This window comes from Muscardinus avellanarius, assembly GCF_963383645.1.
Source record: "Muscardinus avellanarius genome assembly, chromosome: 2".
Taxonomy (NCBI): Eukaryota; Metazoa; Chordata; class Mammalia; order Rodentia; family Gliridae; genus Muscardinus; species Muscardinus avellanarius.
In genome coordinates, this window is record NC_137787.1 from 66,867,925 (window position 1) to 66,892,964 (window position 25,040).

The window sequence follows — 25,040 nt, forward strand, 5'->3', positions numbered from 1 at the left end:
GGCTCACCTCAGCTCGCCACTGTCCGCCGCTCCTCTCTGGAGCCTGGTGGGCTGTTGAGTGAGTTGGTCTGGTGCCGTCCGGTGAACTCGCTGCCGCCGGCGGCAGTATGGTGCTGCTGCTGCTGCGTCCTTGGCTGTGAGGCCGGCATATCTCCTCTGTGTCTCTGAGCTCTGTTCTGAGTCCCCCTCCTCTCTGGGGCCTGGTGCTGCAAGGGAAGATGGCGCCCGCGCCGTTCTGCACCATGGCTCCAGCCACAGCACTGTGGTCTGGTTTCTTTCTGGTGTCTTGTTTTTCCAGCCCTCTTTTTCTCTGGCCCTTGTAATTACATTTTTTTTGTTTCTCTGCTGATGGTGTTTTCTGGCTATGAAAAGCGCTGATTTTGTGGTAATAGAGATTGGTTGTTAGTGGGGCTCGTAAGCCCCGCTTTTCTCTGTCGCCATCTTCCCGGAAGTCCCTGAAGCACTGATATTTTTTATCTTTCAAAAATTGTTATAATTTCACTGAGGAGTAACTTCTGTACCATAAACTTGAACAGTATAAAGGTACAATTCAATGATGTTTAGCAAATTATAGAGTTATCATTAATCACCACACACTGGTTTGGGAGTGCTTCCACTGCCTGAGAAAGATTCCTGGAGCCTGTTAGCTGTCAATACCTGCTTCTGGTCCCAATTCCAGGCAACCACTGACTATTTTCTGTCTTTATAGATTTTTCTTTTTTTGTTGTGTCATATATATGAAATCATGTAATAGTTCATCTTTTTTATCTGACTTCTCTTTCTTAGCATAATGTTTTGGAATAATTTGTTGTGAATAAATGCTTCTTAATTTGCTATACACTTTTAATCAGTTTCCAGGGCACTGAAATGGTTGTTTTATAAATAATTTTGGCCACTTCTATAGTTTCTTTGGAGAGAGAAGATTTGGTGATCTCATCACTCCACCATGCTAGAGGTCGCAGCACTTTCCTCCACCCTTCTTAAATTATAGGAAGAGAGCCAGGTATGGCAGCACATGCCTGTAATCTCAGGACTTGGGAAGCTGACAGGAAGATTGCAGGTTCAGAGACAGCATCAGCAACTTAGCAAGGCGCTCTGCAACTTAGGGAGACCCTGTTTAAAAAAAAATAGTACTGGGAGCCTAGATCAAAGGTAGAATGCCCCTGGGTTCAATCCCTAGTACCATACACACACACACACACACACACATAAATACATTAAATACATTACAGGAAGATGAAAGATTCCTGGAGGAACTTGTGCTGAAGTCTGACTTCACTTTGGATACTATGCTTTGATTATATCAATTACCAGAAGACTCATTTTCTTGAATTGTTTATTCCAGTGCTTCCTGACACAAGTCATGCAAAGATCTAGAAGATTCAAAGTTTCTGTTCAAGATTCTTAAACACAACAAGCATTTTCTATATCATAGGTTCTTAAACTGAAATCTATAGGAAGAGGCTTCTTCTCTTTTGAATTCATATTATGTTGTGTCATTTCTAATTTTCTTAACCAATGGGTATTAAAAGTCCTTGTGTTAGCATTTTGGGAAGGTTCAGCATAAGTGATAACAGGCTATATTTTTGTGAACATGTCAAAGTCAAAGATGAAGATAACTATCTTTGATCTCATAATGCTAGCTAGCCATCATCACTGTCTGTTCTTTAGAGGGTCTACTCTCCATTCCTTCACTATTGCTTTTGTCCTCAAGTTTAACAAGATGATTTGAACAGTGAATCAAATGGTGAATCCATTTCATTTATTTTGGAGTTTTTGGATAATGCAGCTTTCTTTAACAAATACTAGTTGAATAGCTTGTGCCTCTTTCTGGTCCCCAGGAAACCTAGGGGACTAGATAGTTTTCTTACTTCATTCTAGTTTGAAGTTCTGTGGGACCCAGCCACATAATGTCCCGGCAAGCATCAAAAACACTTAGAATAACCTGGGAATAGAAAAAGAAAGTTTTTGTAAAGAGCATAAATGTATTCTGGGGACCCTCTGGATGTTTCTACCCACTCATAATTTGAATCAATTTTATGAAATTTTTATAAGTGCAAAGAGGAAATTCTGCAGAAAAGAATACAATTAAAGGAAAGCATGGTGACCAACACCTGAAATCCCAGCACTTCCGAAGCTCAGACAGGAGGATCACAAATGTGAGGCTGGCTTCGGCAACTTAGTGAGACCTTGTTTCAAAACAAAAAATAAAATAAAAAAGTTGGAGGTGTGTTTCAGTGACACAGAACACCCCTGAGTTTGATCCCTAGTACTGTAAACAACAACAAAAAATACAATTAAAGTTTAATGTTTTGTTTGTTACAGAAATCTTGTTTGAAGCCAACAAATACCTTTTCCCCGCACCGCTAAGAGGCTGTGTAGCTTAGAAAAGAACTACGAATCCCAGAATACCTTTCCCCGCATATATTTTCGCGAGAATTCCGGAGAGTAAGTTTAACCAATCCCTGCATGCAGAGCCTGTGCTCTCAACCAATCAGAAGGCGAGGAAGCTCCCGGAAGCGGGTGGCGGGAGGTGCCCAGAGTTTGAAATCGGAACCTTGGCGCGGCGGTGGGGTCTGGGTCTGGGGACCGGCTGGTACCTGGGAGGCGTCGCAGGTCAGGTTTGAAGACGGCGGCGGGGCTCCGGCCTGTCCGCCAAGGTGAGGAAGGTGGGGCCTGTCACTATAGATGAAATAGATTTCAGGGCGGTGTTTGTGAGATGCGCCTCTTTTTGCTGTTTGGGTTTCTGGGCCTGGTGGCGCGGAAGCCCAGAGTTCCGGGCTTCACTGAAAGAGATGTTATGGATACTCCTGGAAAGGTTTTAGCTCCTTAGGGAACAAGTGTGGCCTGGAGTCTTTCAAAATATCCATTTATGGAGAACACCGAAGCTCAGAGGGACGAGGTGACTTCACACGCCCTGGTCTGAACCCATGGAACTCCCACTCCAGTCTTTATTTAACTGTTATCTTTCTTGTTGCGGGTGGGAGGAAAACACAAGACAGATGTGCGCCGTCCTATTTTATGGGAGGGGAGGCCAGTGGCTACCTGATCCACGCTGGTATCAGAAAGGCTCAGAGTTGGAGGGGACCTTAGAAATCACCAGTTTTACTTATGAGAAAAACGGAGGCAGTGTTCTTTTCCAGACTCACAGAGCATAAGAGTCCCCTGTGCAATTACACTTGCTTACTAAAGAGTCCCTAGGAAGTAGTTGTCCTGTATATTCGCTGCAGTTTAACCACATAAGCCCAAGTGGCGTGATCTACCTTGGAATATCTAGAACTAAAGGTAAGTTGCTAACCATTTTCTACAAAAGGATCATCACCAAAATATACTTGACTGGAATATGTGACTTATTTGACTTCAGCAACTCTTTAAAAATATAATGTGTTCTGTTTTGTAGCATCTTACACAATGATTGAGGACGAACTGGCACTCTTCGATAGAAGCATAAATGAATTTGGGAATAAGTTCATAAACAATTTCAGTGACACCCCTTGTCAGGTAGTTGGCCTAAGAGATGCCTACAAGGACTCCATTAAAGCACTTGCAGGTACCTACCCTTAACTTGTAACTTGCTGTTTTTGCTGTTCTTATTTATTATCTAGTGTTATTTCAGCTGAATGGAAACTTAAATTCCAATTTTTCTTTCAGAAAAGCTGTCTGTGAAATTAAAGGAAGAAGAACGAATGGTTGAAATGTTCCAGGAATATCAAAATCGTATGTGAAAAACTAGATCAAAGAGTTTTTATTTAATGTGCTTTTAGAGGTTTTTTAGATTATATAATTATATAATTTTTAGATTATATAATTAGAAATTCATTATACAAGTAAGACAATGTAGTGTATTTATACATTCATATATATGCATACATACACTCCTGTAAAAAAAAAAAATAGCGCAACACTTTTGTTCCTATCTCCCAGCTTAAGAAATAGGATATCCCATGTTATACCTTCCTCCTGCCTTCCAAAACTATTAATATTTTCTTTAATATTGTAGAGTTTTGTTTGGATTTTAGTTTTTGTTGTATTTGGTTCTGGGATTGAATCCAGAGGCCTTCTGCCTCTGAGCTACACCCCACTCCTTCTTACTTTTCATTTTGAAACAAGATCTCACTAAGTTACTGAGGCTGACCTTGAATCTGGGATATTCCTGTCTCAACTTTCCAAGTACTGGGACTACAGGCATGCAGCAACATGCCTGGCAGTATTGTGTTTTTACATCTTATATAAATTGTAACATTTTGTATGTATTCTGTCCTTTTCTTCACTATATGTGTGAGTTTCATTTATGCTGATGTATAAATGCCAGCATTTAAAAAAGAAAATGTTTATTTTCAGATTGGAAACCACAACCTGCACATTGGAAAGCTGGAGTTCTCTTACCACTCTGGGGTGGGACTTTGACAGTCTCCATATTTTTACTACCATTCTTTCCTTCTCATTTCTACAGCTCTCTAGATTATCCAGAGCTTTTATTGAATTATCCCATCCAAAGCACTTGAGGCCACAGGTCAGATTTCGAGTCACTTTGTTGAAGGGCCACATTTTAAGCACTATCAAACTGGAACGCTTTTACATGGGGCATGTGTGCTTTCACTTGCCACAGTCCCCACTTGGCCTTTGCCTTCCCTTGTCCGCTTAGCTTGCTTTGTGGCCCATATGGCATTTAACTCTGCAACCTGTGGTAGGCTGTTGTGATACACTTTCAGTCATATTTACTTTCTTAGCTGCCCCAAAGCATCTCTGCTCCTTCACTCCTTCTCTCATCCCCTTTATGACTTGAGCAAAAAAGAAAACATTTCATATTTGTGAAAAGTGTATTGAGCCAGGTGTAGTGGCACCCGCTTATAATCCCAGCATTAGGGATGCTGAAACAGGAGGATCCTGGTTCCTGGACAGCCTCAGCTACTTAGTGAGGCCCTCTGCAACTCAGTGAGACCCTGTTTCAAAATAAAGAATAAAAAATAGGGCTGGGGGGTGTAGCTCGAGATAGGATGCCCCTGCGTTCCATTCCCAGTACTGCAAAAAAAAAAAAAAAAAAAAAAAAAAAAAGTGTATTGAGCTTGGGTCCTTTAAATACTCTTGGTTTGTAGGATCCATAAAGATTAAAATAAGTTTGAGCCAGGCATGGAGGCTCACACTTGTAATCCCCACACTTGGGAGGCGGAGACAGGAGGATCGCACAGGTTCGAAGCCAGCCTCGCTGGCTTAAGAGACCCTGTTTCCAAATAAAAATATAAAATAGGTCTGGGAGTATAGCCTGGAGGTAGAAGGGTTCCATCCCTAGAACCGCCCCCCCCCCAAAAAAAAAATTAAGTTTGAAACTGTCCATGTTTACCTCTGGCAGTCTCAGAAGTGTGCTCTTAAGTATTACTTAGAATGTGAAGATGTGCTGTAAATGCTCTAAAATCTTTAAAATTTTTCTTTTATTTTCCTTATATTCATATAATTTTTATTCTGGAACATATCTTCACCTTATTCTGCTTTTCTTAGTACTTTTATTGTAATTATGCATCATAGATTCTAAGTGATAAATTCATACATGCATGCACTACCTGGTGTACTAAAATTTTTAAGAAAAAATGAGTTTATACTTAAGCAGAAATACATTTTACCTAAAATTCAATGATCATTTCATTGGTATTTTCCAGCACTAAAGAGACAACGATGCCTAAGGTATAATCTCATAATTCAGGAAGGCTGTCGGCAGGGAAACCACAATTAAGATATAATAGCTGCTTCAGTAATAGAATAGGTGCTGTGTTGCCATAAAACCTGGTGGGCTTGATTCTTCCAATGAGGGTTACAGAATATTTAGTAGCTAACCCTTACCTTAATACCACATGCCAGACCCTGTTCAGAGCTTTTTGCATGTATTGGCTCATGAATCCTTGCAACCCTAAGGGGGTGTAAATGCTATTTTTAGTCCTACTGTATAGAGGAGGGGATATGCACAAAGAAGTTAAGTAACCTGCTCAAGGTCAGGCAGCTAGTAATGAACAGAAACATGATTTGAACCTACGGGGTCTGATTACATACAGTAACACAGAGAAGGTCACAGAGGAGGGTTGGAGAATGTCACCAGATTCCTAGAATGTTCTTCCTAGAACGTCATTATATTCTAGGAAGTGGAAGGAACAGCAGGTGGAATGTGGTGGAGACGTGAGAGCTTTTTTGAGTTCTGCAATGGTCAAAGTGTGGATGGGGAGTGGCAAAGAAGTGACTGGAGGGGGAGCTGTTTGGCCTGATGGTGGACATTGCATGTTATACAAAGAGGTTAGGCTTCAAACTTTGTTTTTCAGAAGATTGGATTTGCTGCAGAATTTTAACCTGGAAAATGATACTGGATTTGTATTTCAGGAAAAGCACGTATGCACAATAAATAGGAGAGAATTAAGATGGTGGCCTATCAAAAGACCAGTTAAAGGGAAAAGTTAGTGCAGTCGTTCAGGCAAACAGTGAGGATGGCTTAGACCATTGACAGGTGTAATAATGTAGTCTCATTGATGACTGCTGGCCTGAAGGCGAGGGATGGTCTAGGATGATTCCTGTCTTCTGTCATGGTGATCCATGTTCTGCATGAATGGTTATAAGAGGAGTGTGTTTAGGAGTGGGAGGTAAACACAGATGGGTTCGATTTTAAGTATATAGAGTGACTTTACTGAGGTTATTGTGCTGTTGGCAAAGATGTCTGTAGGCAAAGGAGAGCTCAATCAGGGAGATAGCCAAGAAGGGGGTCGCTGCTGAAGATCGAGATCTGGGAGAATTTACTGTGTTTGGGGGATTAAAGCTGTGAAGGAGGCCAGGCGTGGTGGCACGTGTTTATAATCCCAGTATTTGGGAGGTTGTGACAGGAGGATTGCAGTTTCATGGCCAGCCTCAGCAACTTAGTGAGACCCTGTTTGAAAATAAAATACAGTAAATGGTAGAATGCCCCTGGGTTTAATCCCCAGGCCACACACAAAAAAAGAAAAGTTGTGAAGGAATTTGTAGAGTAAAAGAGGATAGCCATAGTATAATAGTATTTTTTAATTGTTAGTATTCGTTAGGTACCATGCTATATACACCATCTCTTCAGTCCTCATGACATTCCTCCCACATGTGTATGTATTGTTATTAGTTTTATTCTATTGCTGAGATTGCAGGCCTAGGTTACAATCTTCTCCAGACTATCGATTAACTCAGGAGGCCTCGCAGTCACAATATGATGTTCTCTGTAATTTGAGAGGGAGGTAAGTAGACACACACACTGAATTGGAGTGAGCCCTTTTGACTTTAAATTTGGGTTTTAATAATTTGTTTTTTTGTGTGTGTGGTACTGGAGATTAAACCCAGGGTTGTTCCATCTCTGAGCTATACCCTCAGCCCTATTTTATTTTTTATTTTGAAACAGGGTCTCACTAAGTTGCAGAGGCTGGCCTCAAACCTGTGATTTTGTTGCAGCCTCCTAAATTCTGGGATTACATGTGTGTGTCACTATGCCTGGGCCTTTTTTTTTTTTTCTTTTTTCGTAATGGGGGTTGAATCCAGGAGCATTCCTATCTCCAAGATACACCTTCCAGTTCTTTTTATTTTGAAACAAGTTCTCACTGGGCCTCAAATCAGTGATCTTCTTGTCTTAGCCTCCCAAGTACTGTAATTACAGGCCTGTATCACCACACCCAGCTGCCCTTTTTAGTTTTTATTTTGAAACAGAGTCTTGCTAAGTTCTTGAGGCTGGTCTCAAATCTGTGTTCCTCCTGTCTCAGCCTCTTAAGTACTGTATTTACAAGTTTATCACCATGCTTGCCTTTTTTCTCTTTTTTAGTAGTACCAGGAATTGAACCTAAGAGTGCATTATTACACCCCTAGCCCTTTTATTTATTTATTTATTTATTTATTTATTTATTTATTTATTTATTTATTTTGCTGGTTCTGGGGTTCCTGGAAGCCCTTCTACCTCTGGGCTACACTCCCAGACCTATTTTTACATTTTTATTTGGAAACAGGGTCTCCTAAGCCAGCGCGCACGGCTGGCTTCGAACCTGCACGATCCTCCTGTCTCTGCCTCCCAAATGCGGGGATTACAAGCTTGCGCCACCACGCCCGGCAGCCCTTTTATATTTAGAGACAGGGTTTCCAAGTTGCCAAGATTGGCCTTGAACTTTTGATTCTTCTGCCTCAGCCTCCTGAGGAGCTGGGATTACAGGTGTGCCCCAGCCAACATACCAGGCTGCTGTAGATTTTTAACATAATTATGTTCGTGGTATCTATATAACTCATTTTATTCTTTTTTCTACTTGGAGAGTATTGTTAAATTCTTGAATATATATGTCACTTAACTGCTATATCATACTTTTTTTTTCATCCTGAACACTGATAAAAGTGTTCTGTTTATACATATTTGTGCAAATCCTGTTTTCATAGGGTAACTGTAAAAATGAAACTGCTAGATCAAAGGACATAAATATCCTTAAATCTCTTTTACTTTAAAATGTCAAAAATATTTTTCAGGACTCTAGCATTTTGTATTCCTTCCAATACTAGCTATTATATTGTAAATGTCACAACTGAAAATTGGCATGTTACTGCTTTATTTGCATTTCTGTGATTACTCCTGAGGTTAAATTATCCTTCATATTTATTAGCCATCTGCTTTCTATTTTTTGCCTGTGCCTTCCCCTTAGGGATTTGTATTTGTGTCCTCTTTACATTGAAATAGTAACCCATTCTTGGAAGAGGATAATTTAGTGAATAAAAGCATTGCCTTTGAAGTCGAGACCAGAGTTTGAATCCAGGTCTTGTTTTTTGCATGCTAGCAAATACAGTTTTGGGCAAGTTACGAAACCAAGTTACTAAACTGCTGAGTCCTTTTCCACTTTTGAAAAGGAATAAAAAGTTGGATTTGGTGATGTTCTCCCACAATTTAAGTGTTTCTGGGTGGGAGTGTGTGTGTGTGTGTGTGTGTGTGTGTGTGTGTGTGTGTGTACTGGGATGGAACCCAGGAGCATTCTACCTCCAAGTTACACCCCCAGCCCTATTTTTTATTCTTTATTTTGAAACAGGGTCTCACTGTGTTGCAAAGGGCCTCACTAAGTAGTGAGGCTGTCTGCGAATCGCTCTCCTCCTGTCTCAGCCTCCCGAATGCTGGGATTATAAGCATGCGCCACCAAGCCCAGCTGAATGGGAGATTTTAAAATTATTCAGCAGTCTCAGCCCTTGTTTATCTGCTTGGAAAGCACAAATGAGGAACGCAGGAGGTTTATTTAAAGATGTGAAGGCGCTACCATATGAGAAAGGCCATGAAGAAAGGGAGAAGGGTTGCGCTCCAGGGCAAGCACTGGGAATGAGCCATTCCCGGGAACTAAGAGGCAGCCTGGGGCAAGGGTTATGCTCCAGAGGTGGGCTCGGGAGTGCTGTTTCCAGTTATGGAAAGCTGCCTGGAGTCTTTCATGAATCAGGCCTTTTGTCCCTCTGGACACCTTTTTTTAAATGTATTACACTCAGGTGATGGCCCTTTGCATGTTGCACCTTAGTGATTCTGCCCTCCTTTACTTGTTTCTCTGCCCTCTTTCCACAGGGAGGGGTTGAGGTGCACAAGGCTCAGCAGGTCAACTTGTGCTTTATCCCAGCTGATCCCATCTGTTAATACCTGTTAGCTACCTAACATGAGTATGTTTCAAACCAAAATAAAAAGGGCTGTGGATATAGCTCTGTAGTAGAGCACTTGCTTGCCTAATGTGTAATCCCCAGTGCCACAGAGAGAGAATATAAGACCTTTATAATAGTATTACTGTGAGCCTTAAGTAAATTTAAGTAAAAGCTCTTGAACAAAGTACCTAGCATATAGTAGACTTTGATTTTCATTTGAGTCAAATATGAATTGTTTACCTGCATATTAAGTTTATGAACCCATTATATGCCTTTTCCTTTCATTTACATTTACCTAGGAGTATTTTCACATATAACTTTTTATTCATAGATACTGCTTTTCAGGTTTTATAAGATTTTATTTTAGCCGGGCATGGTGGTGCACACTGTAATCCCAGCATTTGGGAGGCTGAGAAAGGAGGATCGTGGTTCACAGACAGCCTCAGCTATATAATGAGGCCCACTGCAACTCAGTGAGATCCTGTTTCAAAATAAGGAATAAAAAAAATAGAGCTGGGGTGTAGCTCGGAGGTAGAATGCCCCTGGGTTCCATCCCTAGTACCGAAAAAAAAATTTTATTTTTTATTGAGATCATTTGATAAATATGGAATTTAATTACATAATTGGATTTCATTACTTTTTAGGGGATAATCTACTTCTTAGTGACTGATCTTATGTTTCCCTTATCATACTTCCTAAATACACTAAAAATTGCTTGGGAATGTCTTTTGTTTTACCAAGTTGTGTATAAGTTCTTTCCCTAGCACCGCACGATTGTATTGTACAATACAAGAGTGTCTTGATCCCAGTGCTGCCCCCAGTGGGGCAAGTCCTTCTCCTTGTTAAATTTCCTTTCTATTTTCCTAACTATTCTCACTTGTGTATTGCCAGACACATTTAATTATTTCTTTTGTTAGGTCTTCCGTGGCCCTCCCTCCAGTTCCATTAGGACATATTAAATATAGAAGGGAATTGGGGAAATATTGATATCTTTATAATACCTATATGCATAAGATCTCACTCTAGATATCCAAGTCAAATGCATGTCTCGGGCAAGTTTTACAGTCTTTTTCATATAGAACTTGTGTATTTCTTGATCTAGTTATTCTTGAATATTTTGTTATCACATGAGACTTCCCCTTTCCTGAGAAAGGCCAGTCTTGAGAAATGTTCCTCACCTTGTTGGGCCGCAGTGTGCAGGCTGGTAAAGCAAGACTGCAGGAGGCATCACATGAGATCATGCTACAAATTGAACCGTGTCCCCCCCAAATTTATATGTTGAAGTCTTTAACCCCCAGCATCTTGGAATGTGAGTGTATTTGGAGATAGGGCCTTTAAAGAGGTCAGGAAGTAAAAGAGGTCACGTGGGTCAGCCTTAATAGTATGACTGGTGGTGTGTGTGTGTGTGTGTGTGTGTGTGTGTGTGTGTGTGTGTGTGTGTTGGGTACTGGGAATTGATCCAGTGATATTCTACTTCCAGGATGCCAGTTGCTGAGGCTGGCCTTGAACCTGTAATCCTCTGTCTTGACCTTGCAAGTACTGGGATTACTGGCACGTGCTACCACACCCAGCCTGACTGGTATTCTTTTTTTTTCTTTGTATCAGGGGCATTCATTCTTTGAATTACACCCCTAGTCCTTTATCTTTTATTTGGAGACAGGGTCTCACTAGGCTGCAGAGGGCTTTGCTGAGTGTCTAAGGCTGGCCTCGGACCTATAATCCTCCTGTCTACCTCCCAAGTCCTGGGATTACAGGCATGTGTCACCATGCCTGGCCCTACTGGTGTCCTTTTAAGAAGGGATTAGGACATAGATACATGGGGAGGGAAGATCAGGTGAGGGGGGCACAGAGAGGAGGAAGGAGGCAGTCATCCCCAAGCCAAGGAGAGGGCCTTGGAATAATTCTCTGTTCATACCTTGATCTTGGACTGCTAACCTCCAGAATCAGGAGAAAATAAATCAAAGTTATTTTAAAAATAGAAAGAAAGAAAGAAAGAAAGAAAGAAAGAAAGAAAGAAAGAAAGAAAGAAAGACAGACAGACAGACAGACAGACATGTCCCTCAAGCAAAGACTTCTGTGCTCAGTTCAGTTTGGGGGAGAGGTCATCGTGTCATTTCCCTTTTGATGGCTCCTGGTGTTCACGGTCCTCAAAAGTTCTGATGGATTTATTTAACATTAAGAGAATACTTTCTGTAATCACTTACCCAAGGATAAGTAATTCACTTTCATTACAATACTGGAATTAAATGTCACTATATTTTGATTTATTTAGTGTCATGTAGGGCTGCTGGTTAATGACATTTCACTTTTAAGTGCTCAGATTTCATTTAAATATTAGTGATTTAACTCAGAAATTCATAAGCACATTATAAAGCTCTCTTTGCTTCTTTGACCACAGTGCCCTCCACCCTAGGTTTCTGAGGCTTTTGGTGCTGCTGCCCCGCCCTGTTAACCTCCTGATTGGGGGACCTGGTTTCTGGGCAGCGGGCCCCAAGTAGAGGAGCTGTGTTTGTTTTTCAGCCAGCAGAGGAAGGGGTGGATCTGCCAGAATTACTCTCTTTCCCAACAGAGAGGTCTGGCCAGGTTCATATGCAGGCTTTGTCACTATTTTTATTTTGAACATGTGTATGAGGGATTCGGATGATTGAAGAAGGTGAGGTTAATAACAAAAGCGAGGTGGGGTTGATGACACGCATCTGTAATCCTAGTACTTGGGAGGCTAAGACAGGAGGATTGCAGGTTCAGAACCAGCCTCAGCAACCTAGTGATACCCTGTTTCAAAACAAAAAAATATTTAAAAGGGCTGGAGGTGTGTGTAACTTGGAAGTAAAATGCCTCTGAGTACAATCCCCAGTAACACAAGTGCACACACACGCGTGCACACATGCAACAGGAAGGCTTGTAGAGATAGTGACAGGTAGAAGGATTAAAGCCAAGAAGGGGAAATGAGGTGCTGATCAGTATCTAAAGTAGCTATAAGAAGCCAGTAACTAGTCTTGCAGTTATTAGCATTAGTATAAACACAATTGTTCTTGTTTATGTATTGATTATTGGTATTTATAGAAGCTATTGATTTTATAGCATTAAGTACCACAAATTCTTAGACTTTCAGTGGAATTTTCTTAGTATTTTAGATGTCACTTGTCTACATATTATGAAAATTAGCTTTCCTTTCCAGTAGTTTTGCCAACTGTAGATCTTGTATTGGAAAGAAACTTATAATCTATTAAACAATGATATATTAACAATGATGATAGATACTTTTTTGGGGGGGGTACTGGGGATGGAACCCAGGGGCATTCTACCGCTGAGCTATACCACCAGCCCTATTTTTATTCATTATTATTATTTTTTGGGGGTTTTTTTTGGTGGTGCTGGGGTTCCTGGAAGCCCTACTACCTTCGGGCTCCACTCCCAGACACCTATTTTGTATTTTTTTATTTGGAAATAGGGTCTCTTAAGCCAGCGCACGCGCCTGGCTTCGAACCTGCGCGATCCTCCTGTCTCTGCTTCCCAAGCGCGGGGATTACAAGCGTGCGCCACCACGCCCGGCTTTATTCATTATTTTTGAAACAGGGTCTCGCTGAGTTGCAAAGGGCCTCACTAAGTAGCTGAGGCTGTCCTCGAACCGCGATCCTATCTCCGCCTCCCAAATGCTGGGATTACAAGCATGCACCACCATGCCAAGCAGTACTTTTGTTTTTTAATATTTTGCTTTAAGCATTTGAGACTTGAACGGATATTATTTTGTTTTTATTGTGTTAAAATGCTATGATAGGGCCAAGGCTGAGACAGGAAGATCGCGGTTCGTGGACAGTCTCAGCTACTTAGGCTCTTTGCAACTCAATGAGACCCTGTTTCAAAATAAAGAATTAAAAAATTGGGCTGGGGGTATAGCTCAGAAGTAGAATGCCCTGGGTTCCATCTCCAGTACCGGGGGGGGGGGGAGCTATGATAGTATCTGCTGTGGATGCTGAATTTATATTAAACCTCTTTTCAACGCCTGCTCATGATGGATTTTTCCCAATACTGTACCTGCCATATTTGCTTTTAGGGGATTATTTTTAATATAAGTTAATATTTTATTAAGCAATTTTATTCCTATGTTTTCTGGTGAGGATAGTGTATATGGTTGTGAGTGGAAGAATGGTGCTATGTTTATTAAGCTTTAGTTTCTGAATTATGCTAACTTGGTAAGAATTGCCTACCTGCCTGCCCACCTACCTTCCTTTCTATCTTATTAATATGTTCCAGAATGATTAATGTAACAGTACTAGCTATTTCTTCAGAGCACTGATAAAGGCCATTTAGAAAGTTTGGTTGTCCTTGGTGGTGGGTTTTATTTATGTACTTTTTTGGAATGGGTTGCTGCAGGAATGATTTTCTGTTTTGTGGCTTAATTTGTATTGTCATATTAAAAAGCATTTTTGTCTATTTTATTTCAAAGATGAGTAGGAAAGGATAAATTAGGGAATTTTTTTTACAATTTTTGGATCATTAGGAAGTGCATATCAGTCAAAACATTAATATTATGAAAGTCAATACATATTGGTGCATTTCTACATGTCAGAAAGCAAAGCGCATATATTGTAATTAATATCTTGTGCTTCTTGTAGAGATCTCCAGGCAGAATAAGCTCATTCAAGAAAAAAAGGATAACCTGTTAAAGTTGATTGCCGAGGTGAAAGGCAAGAAGCAAGAAGTGGAGGCGCTGACTGCAAACATCCAGGATCTTAAGGAAGAGTACTCCAGGAAGAAGGAAAGTAAGTGTGCAGTGACAAACATGTCTAAGACATTCATTGAAGTTTCAAAGTGGTGATCGTTCACAATTATGTGCATCTTGCTTGTTTTCCTCCATTGCTAAAAGTGGGACAGGCAGCTGCTCATCTCTGTAAGGTGTCCGTAAAGATAGCTAAGTATATTTTTTGTTTTGTTTTGTTCTACTTCAAAGCCTTTCTCCTTTAATTTCTGCTACAACCAGAATAACGATGTGAGGATTTCATTAAGCAGAGTGGGAGAGTGTTGCTGAATGAGATTTACTTTGGAGAAGCCTTAGTGTGTTTTGTGCAACAAATGTTTATTGACCATACATTCTGTGCCAGGAATATAAGCACTTAAGCTGCAAAGTCTCTTTGTCTCGGATCCTTTCAAATCCAAGTGAATGCTTCATTTAGAAAGGAGCTTGATTTGCTCACAAACCAAGCAATCAACTCAACTCTCTTGAAAACAACAGTTTGTTTTGTTAGACCTTTTTCTTGTCAAATTCTTATCCAAGGCCAAATCATGAAATTGTTTTTCTCGTGTGCCAAGCATTACTTAATGATTATTGTTCTAACTTTTTAAAAAAGTTCTAGAGTAGCATGAAACGAGTCTATTTTCTCATGAGAAATAATTATACCTAAAGGAGTAGAATTTTTTCCCATGAAGCATTTAGCATATTCTTAGCTGTCTTGAAAAACCAAAATAGTATAAAGTCTATTTTTGTGCTAGCCATACAAATCCCTGGCCTAATTATCTGTACCTTAAGCAGTTTTTCTTCAAATTTTGAATCAATAGAATCCCCTTTTGCTAATCAGTGGATTGAATAAACTTAAACAGATTCATATACCTCAAGTTTTCATATTTGTTTTCAAATTTCAATGAGCATTAATTTAGTGTTATTTGAAATGTTTGCTTCAGGCTTGGCGGCATACCTTGTAATTTCAGATATTTGGGAGGCTGAGTCAAGAGAATCACAAATTAGAGGCCAGCTTGGCAGCTTAAGCAAAATACTGCCTCAAAATAAAAATTTAAAAACTCCCGAGGGCATAGTTCAGTGCTTATCTAGCATTTGTGAGGTGCTGAATTTAAGTCCTAGTACCAGAAACAAAAAGAATAACAAAGATGTATTTGTCTTTTCATTATAGCTATTTCTGCTGCTACCAAAGCTAATGAAGAGAGGTTAAAAAGGCTGCAGAAATCAGCAGACTTGTATAAAGATCGACTTGGACTTGAAATTAGGAAAATTTATGGTAAGTATGTGTAAGTAGAATTTAAGTGATTAAGAAAAGCACATCTTCTTTTAAATAGAGAAGTGAAAAAATACTTTTCAACTAAAATAATGACCACATTATTAGCTTTTTAGAAAAAATTACAATTTATTTATCAGCCTAGCAACTGATCCCTGTGAAGTTGCCAAGGCTGGCCTCAAGCTGGTGATCCTTCTGTCTCAGCCTCCCAAGTACTGGGATTATAGGCATGTACCTCCATGCCCAATTTCATTGGTGTTTCTCTAGTTGTGATAGCCTTAAAAATGGTAGCTTTTACGTGGTGATGTCATCATTCATTCTATTAATGTGGCACAGTTAATCATGTCTTTCACTAGCATGTATGTTGCTTCTATCAACATTTGTTTTTTTCTAGTTTAGAAATACTACAGCAGACATAGTTTCTCCCTCCCTTTTTTTAAAATAAATTCTGTGGAATTCTTTCCCAAAGAGGAATTTCTAAAGCACATGAATGCTTTTATGGCTCTTATGTGTATATGTGCCAACTTACAACAATTGTCCATTGTTTTGCCCCACCCCACCTCAAGATCACCCTCAGATTCGGTCATTTACCTGGAGGATTCAGCACGTGTAGTAGTCCTCTCTTATCCACGACAGGGTTCCCAGACCCCCAGGGGATGCCTGAAACTCTAGATAGTACTGAATCCTATACACACTGTTTTTCTCATACTTACGTACCTATGATAAATTCACCTTTTCACTTAAAGGAAGCACTTCCCAATATCCCTTGGACGTATCAAAATCCCCAGCATCACTGTTCTTTCTTACATTTGGGGTCCATTAAGCAAAATAAGGATTACTTAAACATAAGCACTGCAGTACCCTGTGGGTCACTGACACTGAGACGGCTACTGAGTAAGCAGGAGGCAGATATTGTGTACAGTGTAGACAGCTAGGCAAAGGGATGATTCATGCCCTGGGCAGACAGAGTGGGAAGGTGTGAGATTTCATCATACCACTTAGAACACTGCACAATTTAAAACTTAAAACTGTTTATTTCTGATTTTCTATTTAATTTTTGGACTCAATTGACTGTGGGTAACTGAAACCACAGACAAGGAAGGACTACAAAATTGTATCTGTGGCTAAGATTTATTACAGCAAGAGGAAACAACAGTATCAGAAAATTTTTAAAAAGGCACAAGGTGCAAAGTCTAGGGTGAGGTAGGGATGTGTGTGTGTGTGTGTTTGAGTGTGTGTGTGAGCGCTACACTCTCAGCTCTACTTTATTTTTTAATTTTTAGACAGGATCTCTAAGTTATTGTGCACTGGCTTCAAACCTCCTTCAATTCCACCTGTCTCAGCCTCACAGGTATTGGGATGATGTGTTGATAACTTTTGATGTGTTGAGTGTTGAACTTTTTTTTTTTTTTTTTTTCCCAGTACTGGGGATGAAGCCCAAGAGCTATACTCCCAGCCCTATTTTTTTTTTCTTTATTTTGAAACAGGGTCTCACTGAGTTGCAAAAGGCATCATCACTAAGTAGCTGAGGCTGCCCGCAAACTTGTGATCCTTCTAAGCCTCCCAAATGCTGAGATTACAAGTGTGTGCCACAAGCCTGGCTTGTGTTTAACTCTTAAGTATATATTCACTGTTAGCCTGGAGTTCTTTTTGATTTGTTTAGTTTTATTTTTAAGCAGCCAGTTTTAAGCCTTTAAAATTGTTTTTAGATTTAAAATAGAACTTTGTCTTAGCCCTCAAAGTCAGAACTAATGTTTTAAGGAAGTGTGATATTATGAAATAGTTCTTTGGTCTTTCTCCCAGGTTCCTGGCATGAATCTCCTCAAATCCGTGGAATTGCTAAAGCGATAAAAGTCTTTTTTATATCCTGATGTATTGATAGATGACTGGCAGCCTCTAGGCAGCTTCAGGATGGTGTCTGATCACCTACGAGACCAAGACAGGATTAAAGGATTGAGACGTTTAACTCTACCCTTTAATCTCTGGGAAGGGGAAAGGGGTCATGGCTTAGGTCTGTTGGTCACCAGTGATCACTGATTTAATCAATCCTGCCTGCATAATGGAGCTTCCTTAGAAAGGCTTGGGAGCTTCGAGACAGTTAAACACAGAATTTCCCATAGAGCGGTCCACCCAGAGAAGGCATGTAGGCTCTGTGCACCTTTTCTTATACCTATCCTTGTACACCTCACTATCTGTATTCTTTTTAATGTCCTTTATAAAGTAGTAACTGCAAGTAAAATGTTTCCAAGAGGTCTGTGAGCTGCTCATGCAACTTAAACCGGAGGGGATCGTGGCAACGTGCAGCATATGTGAACATAATATCAGAACTGAATTGAATTAGGGGACAACCATTTGGTGTCTCCTGCAAAACTGATTGATGTCTTGGCGCGTGATGAAACAGTGTATGCCCATGGGCACCATGGATTTTTGAATGAGAGAATAGGAAAAGCACGTTGGCTGTTTGTTTTTTATTATATCCTCAGAGGAAGAGAAAACCCAAATTAAACCCTTCGTTTTGCTTAATTGAATATCTTATGAAATCTTTTCCTTGGCATGCATCTTTTCCATTACTATTAACAGTTTTAAAATCTGGTGTACTGACATAATTATTTCATTTTGAGGATAAGTATTTTCAAAGTTTCTGAAGATTTCTTTTTTATAATTAAAAGAATTTTTAATGAGATTTCCTAACTTTATGTTATAAGAAAAACGAAATTGCATGCAAATTTATATTTTATGGTAGCCATCGTGAATTTCTAATAAGCATTTGCATGTCAAATTAAATTTGATGGTTTTTTTTTTGGTACTGAGATTAAGCCCAGACTACCGCCAAGCTATTACCTCCACTTCTTTTTATTTTGAAATAGGGTCTCGCTGAGTTGTTAAAGCTGGCCTCAAACCTGCAATCCTTCCATTTTAGCCTTCCAAGTACTGTGTTTACAGGCTTGTCCCCCCATGACCACCTGGCTAAAATTTGTTATTTCAACCACTTTTAAGTGTACAACTCAGTACATTTAAATTTTTTTGTTGATTTCTTACAATTTTTTAAAGTTTTATTGATTTCTTATGTTTTTTTTAACTTATTACTGCATTGTAGTGATACATCTTAATGGAGTTCAAGATGGTAGAGGCATACGTGCACACATCACCCAATTAACCCTTACCCAATTCCCACCACACTCCTTCTTCCTCCCTCCTTCTCATGTTTGGCTTAGTGACTGACTTTGATATGTACATCATGAACATTAGAGAATTTTCCTCTTCCCCCTCCCATCCCATCAGGTTGCTTTATTTGCTCACCTATATTATCTCCTTCATCTAGAGTTCTTCCTATAACCCATTTTCTTCCTAGCTTCCGCATATTAGGGAGAGCATCCGATTTCTTATTTTTTGTGACTGACTAATGTCACTTAGCATAATGTCTTCCAGTTTCATCCTGTAAATTTACCCTGTAAATGACATAAGTGTGTTTGTCTTTATGGCGGAGCAAGATTCCACTGTATACACATCCCATAGTTTTGTAATCCATTTATCTCTTGATGATCATTTTGGTTGGTCCCATAGTTTGACAATGGTGAATTGTGTAGCTAGGAACATAGATACACAAGCATAGTTTGGTAGTTTGGTTTCCATTCTTTTGGGTAGATACCCAGAAGTGGTATTGCTGGATCGAATGGTAAGTTCGTTCCCATTCTTAGGATCCTCCATACAGTTTTCCAAAGTGGTTGCACTAATTTGCAATCCCACCAACAATGTTTTAGAGTTCCCACTTCTCCACATCCTCGCCAGCATCTGTTGTTGTTTATGCTTTGAATGATTGCCATTCTAGTTGGAGTTAGGTGAAATCTCAGGGTAGTTTTGATTTGCATCTCTCTGATTGCTAATGATGTTGAGCATTTTTTCATGCATTCATTGGCCATTTGAATTTCTTCTTTCGTGAACTGTCTATTTACTTCCTTTGTCCAGTTTTCGATTGGGTTGTTTTCTTAGTACTGAGTTTCTTGAGTTCTCTGTATAGTCTAGATATTAGTCCTCTGTTGGAGGAGTAGGTGGCAAAATTCTTCTCCCATTCTGTTGGCTCTCGGTTGATAGTCCTTTGCTGTACAGAAGCTCTTCAGTTTAATGCAATCCCAAGTATTGATCGGCCTTTTAGTTTGTTGTATCTTTGGGGTCTTGTTGAGAAAGTTTTTATCTGTGTCCATGTGTTGCAGTGTTGAACCTATGCCCTCTTCAAGGAGCCTCAAAGTCTCTGGTCTAATTTACAAGTCTATGATCCATCTACTCCCCCCCCCCCTTGTGGTACTGGGGGTGGAACCCAAATGCATTCTACCTCAGAGCTACACCCTCAGCCCTATTTTTATTCTTTATTTTGAAATAGGGTCTCACTGAGTTGCAAAGGGCCTCACTAAGTAGTAGCTGAGTCTGTTCACAAACCATGGTCCTCCTGTCTCAGCCTCCCAAATGATGGGATGACAAGCATGTGACACCACAGATCCATGTTGAATTAACTCTTGTACAGGGTGAGAAAGTGGGGGTTATTTTCATTTTTCTGCATATGGTTAACCAGTTTTGTCAACACCATTTCTTGAAGAGGCTATCTTTTTTCCAGTGTATACTTTTGGCCCCTTTGTCAAAAATCAATTGGCTATAAGTGTGCGTATTTGTTTTGAGTCTTCTGTTCTGCTCCATTGGTCTATGTATCTGTTTTTGTGTCAGTACCATGCTGTTTTTATTACTATGGTTTTGTAGTATAGTTTGAAGTCAGGTATTGAGATTCCTCCTGCATGTTTTTTGTTGCTGAGAACTACTTTGGCTATTTGAGGGTTTTTTGTTTTTGTTTTTGTTTTTGTTTTGGTGGTACTGGGGTTCCTGGAAGCCCTTCTAACTCTGGGCTACACTCCCAGACCTATTTTATACTTTTGATTTGGAAACAGGGTCTCCTAAGCCAGCGCGGCTGCCTTCAAACCAGCGTGATCTTCCTGTCTCCGCCTCCCAAGTGGGGATTACAACCGTGCGCCACCACGCCCGGCTATTCACCCAGCTATTCGAGGTTTTTTGTTGTTCCAAACGAATTTAAGGTCTGGTTTTTCTATGTCTGTAAGGAATGACCTTGGTAATTTAATGGGTATTGCATTGAATCTTTAGATCACTTTTGGAAATATGGCCATTTTGATGATATTTATTCTGCCTATCTGTGAACATGGAAGATCTTTCCATCTTCTAAGGTCTTCTTCGATTTCTTTTTTCAATGTTTTATAATTTTCTTTGTAGAGGTCTTGTACCTACTTGGTTAAGTTTATTCCTAAGTATTTTATTTTTCTGTGGGCTCAGTACTTAAATTACATTCACATATTAATTACATTCACAATGTACAACCATCACCAACAATCATTACTCCAAATAGAAACTCAATTAGGGATAAATACCCCATTCCTTCCTCTCCCAGTCCCCTGGCAGCCCCTTATCTACTTTGTGTTTCCATAATTTGTCTGTTCTAGTTATTTTATATAAGTAGAGTCATACAATAGTCCTCCTTTTGTGTCTGACTTATTTTACCTAGGATCATATTTTCAAGGTTTATCCATGTTGTATATATTAGAGCTCCATTCTTTTTTATGGCTATGCAATGTTTCATTGTATGTATACACTATATTTTGTTTATTATTTGTCTGAGGGGGGGGAAGCTAGATTGTTTCCACTTTGGGCTACTTTTAATAATGCTATTTATACTAGCAATTATCTGTTTGAGTCTCTCTTTTTATATTGTTCAATGATAGGAGTTTTTAAAAACATATTCTGTGTATTCAAGCCTCACTGGATGTGTGATTTACAAGTATTTTTCCCATTTTGTGGGTTGTCATTTCATTCTCTTGATATTATCCTTTGAAAGACAGAAGTCTTTTAACTTCAGTAATATCCAGTTTAGCTTTTGCTTTTGATACCTATGCTTTGGTATCATATTTAAACTATGGTATATTTTAAAACTAATGTGTAACTTCTACATTTGGATATGTTAGTTGTATGGATGCATATACTTAGCAATGCAAGTATTGACCAAGGATTAGAAGGAAAACTTACTGCCATCGAAAGTTTTTACACCCTAAAACATCCTAATACTAAATAACTTAATCTCTTTTTTCAGGTGATAAATTGCAATTTATATTTACTAGCATTGACCCCAAGCATCCTGAGAGCCCATTTATGTTTTCCCTGCATCTGAATGAATCAAGGGACTATGAAGGTCTGTATTCATATCTTTTAGTTTTTTTGTTTGTTTGTTTGTTTGTTTGTGGTACTACGGGTGGAACCCAGGGACATTCTACCTCCGAGCTGCACCTTTAGTCCTATTTTTTCATTATTTTTAAAACAGGGTCTCACTAAGTTATGGAGTACCTCACTAAGTAGCTGAGACTGGCGGTGAACATGCGATCCTCTTGTCTCAGCTGCCCATTTTAGTTTGTATTTAAGATTGGCATCTAGCCTAAGTGTTATTTAAATCGGAATATAAAGTAATATGAAAGAAAGTATTATTACCACAAGCTATGCTTTTCTTCCTGTCTTGCTTTTTGAGATACTGTCTTCTTAAGGATATGAATATAGTTTGTTTTTTCTTGAGGACCTTTAACAAGTAACACCTCTTCGGGATGGCGTAGTGCCACAGTGGTTAAAATGTCCCAAAGACCAAAGCTCACTCCCTTGCCCATGTAAATATCAGTTACCTTTTTAGAGAACTTAAAGCTATAAAAGCTTACCCGAGTGTGACTATTACCATTTATCCAAGTAGGCAACTGTAAAATGTAAAATAATCATAATGTGATCATTTACTTTCCCCAAAATAACTAAAAACAAAACAAAAAACGATCTCATTCTGATAATCTACACATTGATAAATGTAGGACAATTACTGATCCTTCAGTGGGCCAAAAAGCCTTTGACTTACAAGGAATATATTTGATCTGCAATAATGTAAACAAGAGTGGAAATCTATTCTTTTTTATTCTTCTAATGTCCCTGTACAAATAATCCGTAATTTATCAGAATTTATAAAAATGGTCATTATACTTCTGCATCATCTTAAAGCACTTTTATCTGGCAGACCCAGTCCCCTGCTGTGCTGGCTCTCTAATGTGTCTTGGCGAGTCAGTGCCTTTTCTTATAGAACACATATTTTGAGAACCTAATTCACTTGAAGTGGGTTTTTTTTTCCCAGTCTTTAATATCTCCAATCTAATAAGTGTTGGATTTTAAAAAGCAAACCCCAAAAGTCTCTTATCTGGCTTTTCAATTTTCTCTAGATTGTATATTTTCTATTACTATATAACCAAATGTATTTGATTATACATTAAAATAAAATCCACAAGAATTATTTTGAACCCAGTGTTCTTTCTCTGCTGTGGTCATGGTCTTTATTTCCTCAGCAATCTCACATCAAAGAGCTGGAAATCTGATATGGTCACATTATTTTCCCCTTAAGCAAAGTTTGATGGTAGAGAAAGCTGGGTCTTCTTTTCTTTAACCACCCTCACTGGAGACTCATTTCCAGCTCCCTAGCTCGTTCACCTGCAGATGAGGGCCATGCTGTTATTTTTGACAGTGTGTCTCACTTGGTTAATAGACTGTAAAAACTCTTAGAACATCATTGACATTTTCTAAGGACTTAAATTTTACTTGTAAATTTTACATATTTCTTTGCATACTTGTATGTCTTTAAGGATTGACATGGAATATTCTCTTTTTGATCTAGTGGCCAGAATCCAGAGGTCATTTGGACCAAAGTTTTGTAGAAAAAAGTGAACTAAAGTTAAATTGGTCAAACAGCTTAAATAGTTAAAAATAATATGTAGAGGTCCAAGATAATGGGAAATGTCAGTCAGCATCACTAAGCTCTTTAATCCCTTGAATGCCATCTGTTTAAATTTAAAGCAGGATTGTAGTACTTAAGATTTGAATATTTAGAGATTAAACAAAGAAAAGGTCCAAAAGATAGTTAGCATATGAAAATCAAGTGTAGCATTTTACTCTGAAGACATTTCAGTAAAGTGTTATTGACATTCAAATCAGATGAAAGGATCTACATTAGAAATACTTTTCTCCCACCCACACACAAAATAATCCTCATTTATATTATCTTTATTTTTTCTTCTAGTGTCAGATAGTGCTCCTCATCTGGAGTGCCTAGCAGAATTTCAAGAGAATGTAAGAAAGACCAACAATTTTTCGGCTTTTCTTGCCAATGTTCGGAAGGCTTTTACTGCAGTGGTTTATAATTGATGTATAAGTGGTATACAGAAACAGTGTTTTTTTTTCTGTCATGTATCTTTATAAAAGAATTCCTATCTATTGTTTGTCTATAATTTTTCTATGTTTTTGTGATATTTCTGTGTGATGTGAAGGAAACCGGGATATGTCACTCCAAAATATGCCTCTTTGACATAATTATTTTGGGGCTGAAGACAGTTAAGAAGAGGTAGAATCAGAAGAGCTCCTGGCCCTCTGCCTATTTGTCTAAAAGCAGGACATCAGAACATGAAGGTGTCCCCTCTCATTTATCTACTAGGAAGGACAGAAGTTAGCCACTGAAGAGGGAGAACTCTTCCCAGCTCAGATGTGTCACCAGAGGAACCTCCAAACAACTACCTTAGTTTTCTCTAGAAACTTACTGTTCTTTGTTGAAGGTCCTTTATAAGCCAGAGTTCTCAGCTACTGCCTGGTGTCCTCTTTCATTGAGGTTTCTCCCACATTTGTGCACAGCATGTATTTAATAAACTTGCCTGTTTTTCTCTTGTTAAACTGTCTTTTGTTACGGGGTCTGTAATACAGGAATTCTCCTTTATCCACAGGGGAATACATTCCAGTGGATGCCTGAAACCACAGATAGCACCAAACCCTAAATATACTGTTTTTTCTTATGCATATATAGCTATGATGAATTAAACTTTATAAATTAGACACAGTAAGAGGTTAACAGTTAACAGCAAACTAGAACAAGAAAATAGACCATAATAAAGTAAAAAAGGGGGGGGGCGCTTAAACACAGGCACTGCAGTCAATCACAAGTCAGTCTGATAAGTGAGAAACTACTAAATGACTGACAGGTAGGTAGTATGTACAGCATGTATATACTGGAGCAGGTGGGCAGTGTATACAGCATGGATACGTTGGATGATGGTTCACCTGGCAGGGCATGAGTGTGCCAGATGGCACCACACTTCTCAGAATGGTATGCAGTTTAAAACTTACAAATTTCTTATTGCTGGAATTTTCTACTTAATACTTTTGGGCCACAGTTGACCATGGGTGTCTGAAACTACAGAAAATGATTCTGCAGATAAGGAAAGACCACTGTATTTTGACAAGAGGGAGTATAGTGAGCAAGTTTTCCTTAGGTATACTTTCACA

The 25,040-nt window shown here is 39.2% G+C and overlaps 1 protein-coding gene across 1 annotated transcript; it reads left to right on the forward strand.

Moving 5' to 3' along the window:
- Positions 1-3,411: 3,411 nt before the first annotated feature.
- On the forward strand, positions 3,412-23,912 carry SPC25 (SPC25 component of NDC80 kinetochore complex; the record flags this gene model as incomplete). The annotated part of the gene is made up of 6 exons (XM_080690050.1): positions 3,412-3,550; positions 3,652-3,717; positions 14,250-14,396; positions 15,540-15,644; positions 21,784-21,882; positions 23,788-23,912. 6 exons carry the CDS (start codon positions 3,412-3,414, stop codon positions 23,910-23,912), a joined length of 681 nt encoding a protein of 226 aa, XP_080546176.1.
- Positions 23,913-25,040: the final 1,128 nt, after the last annotated feature.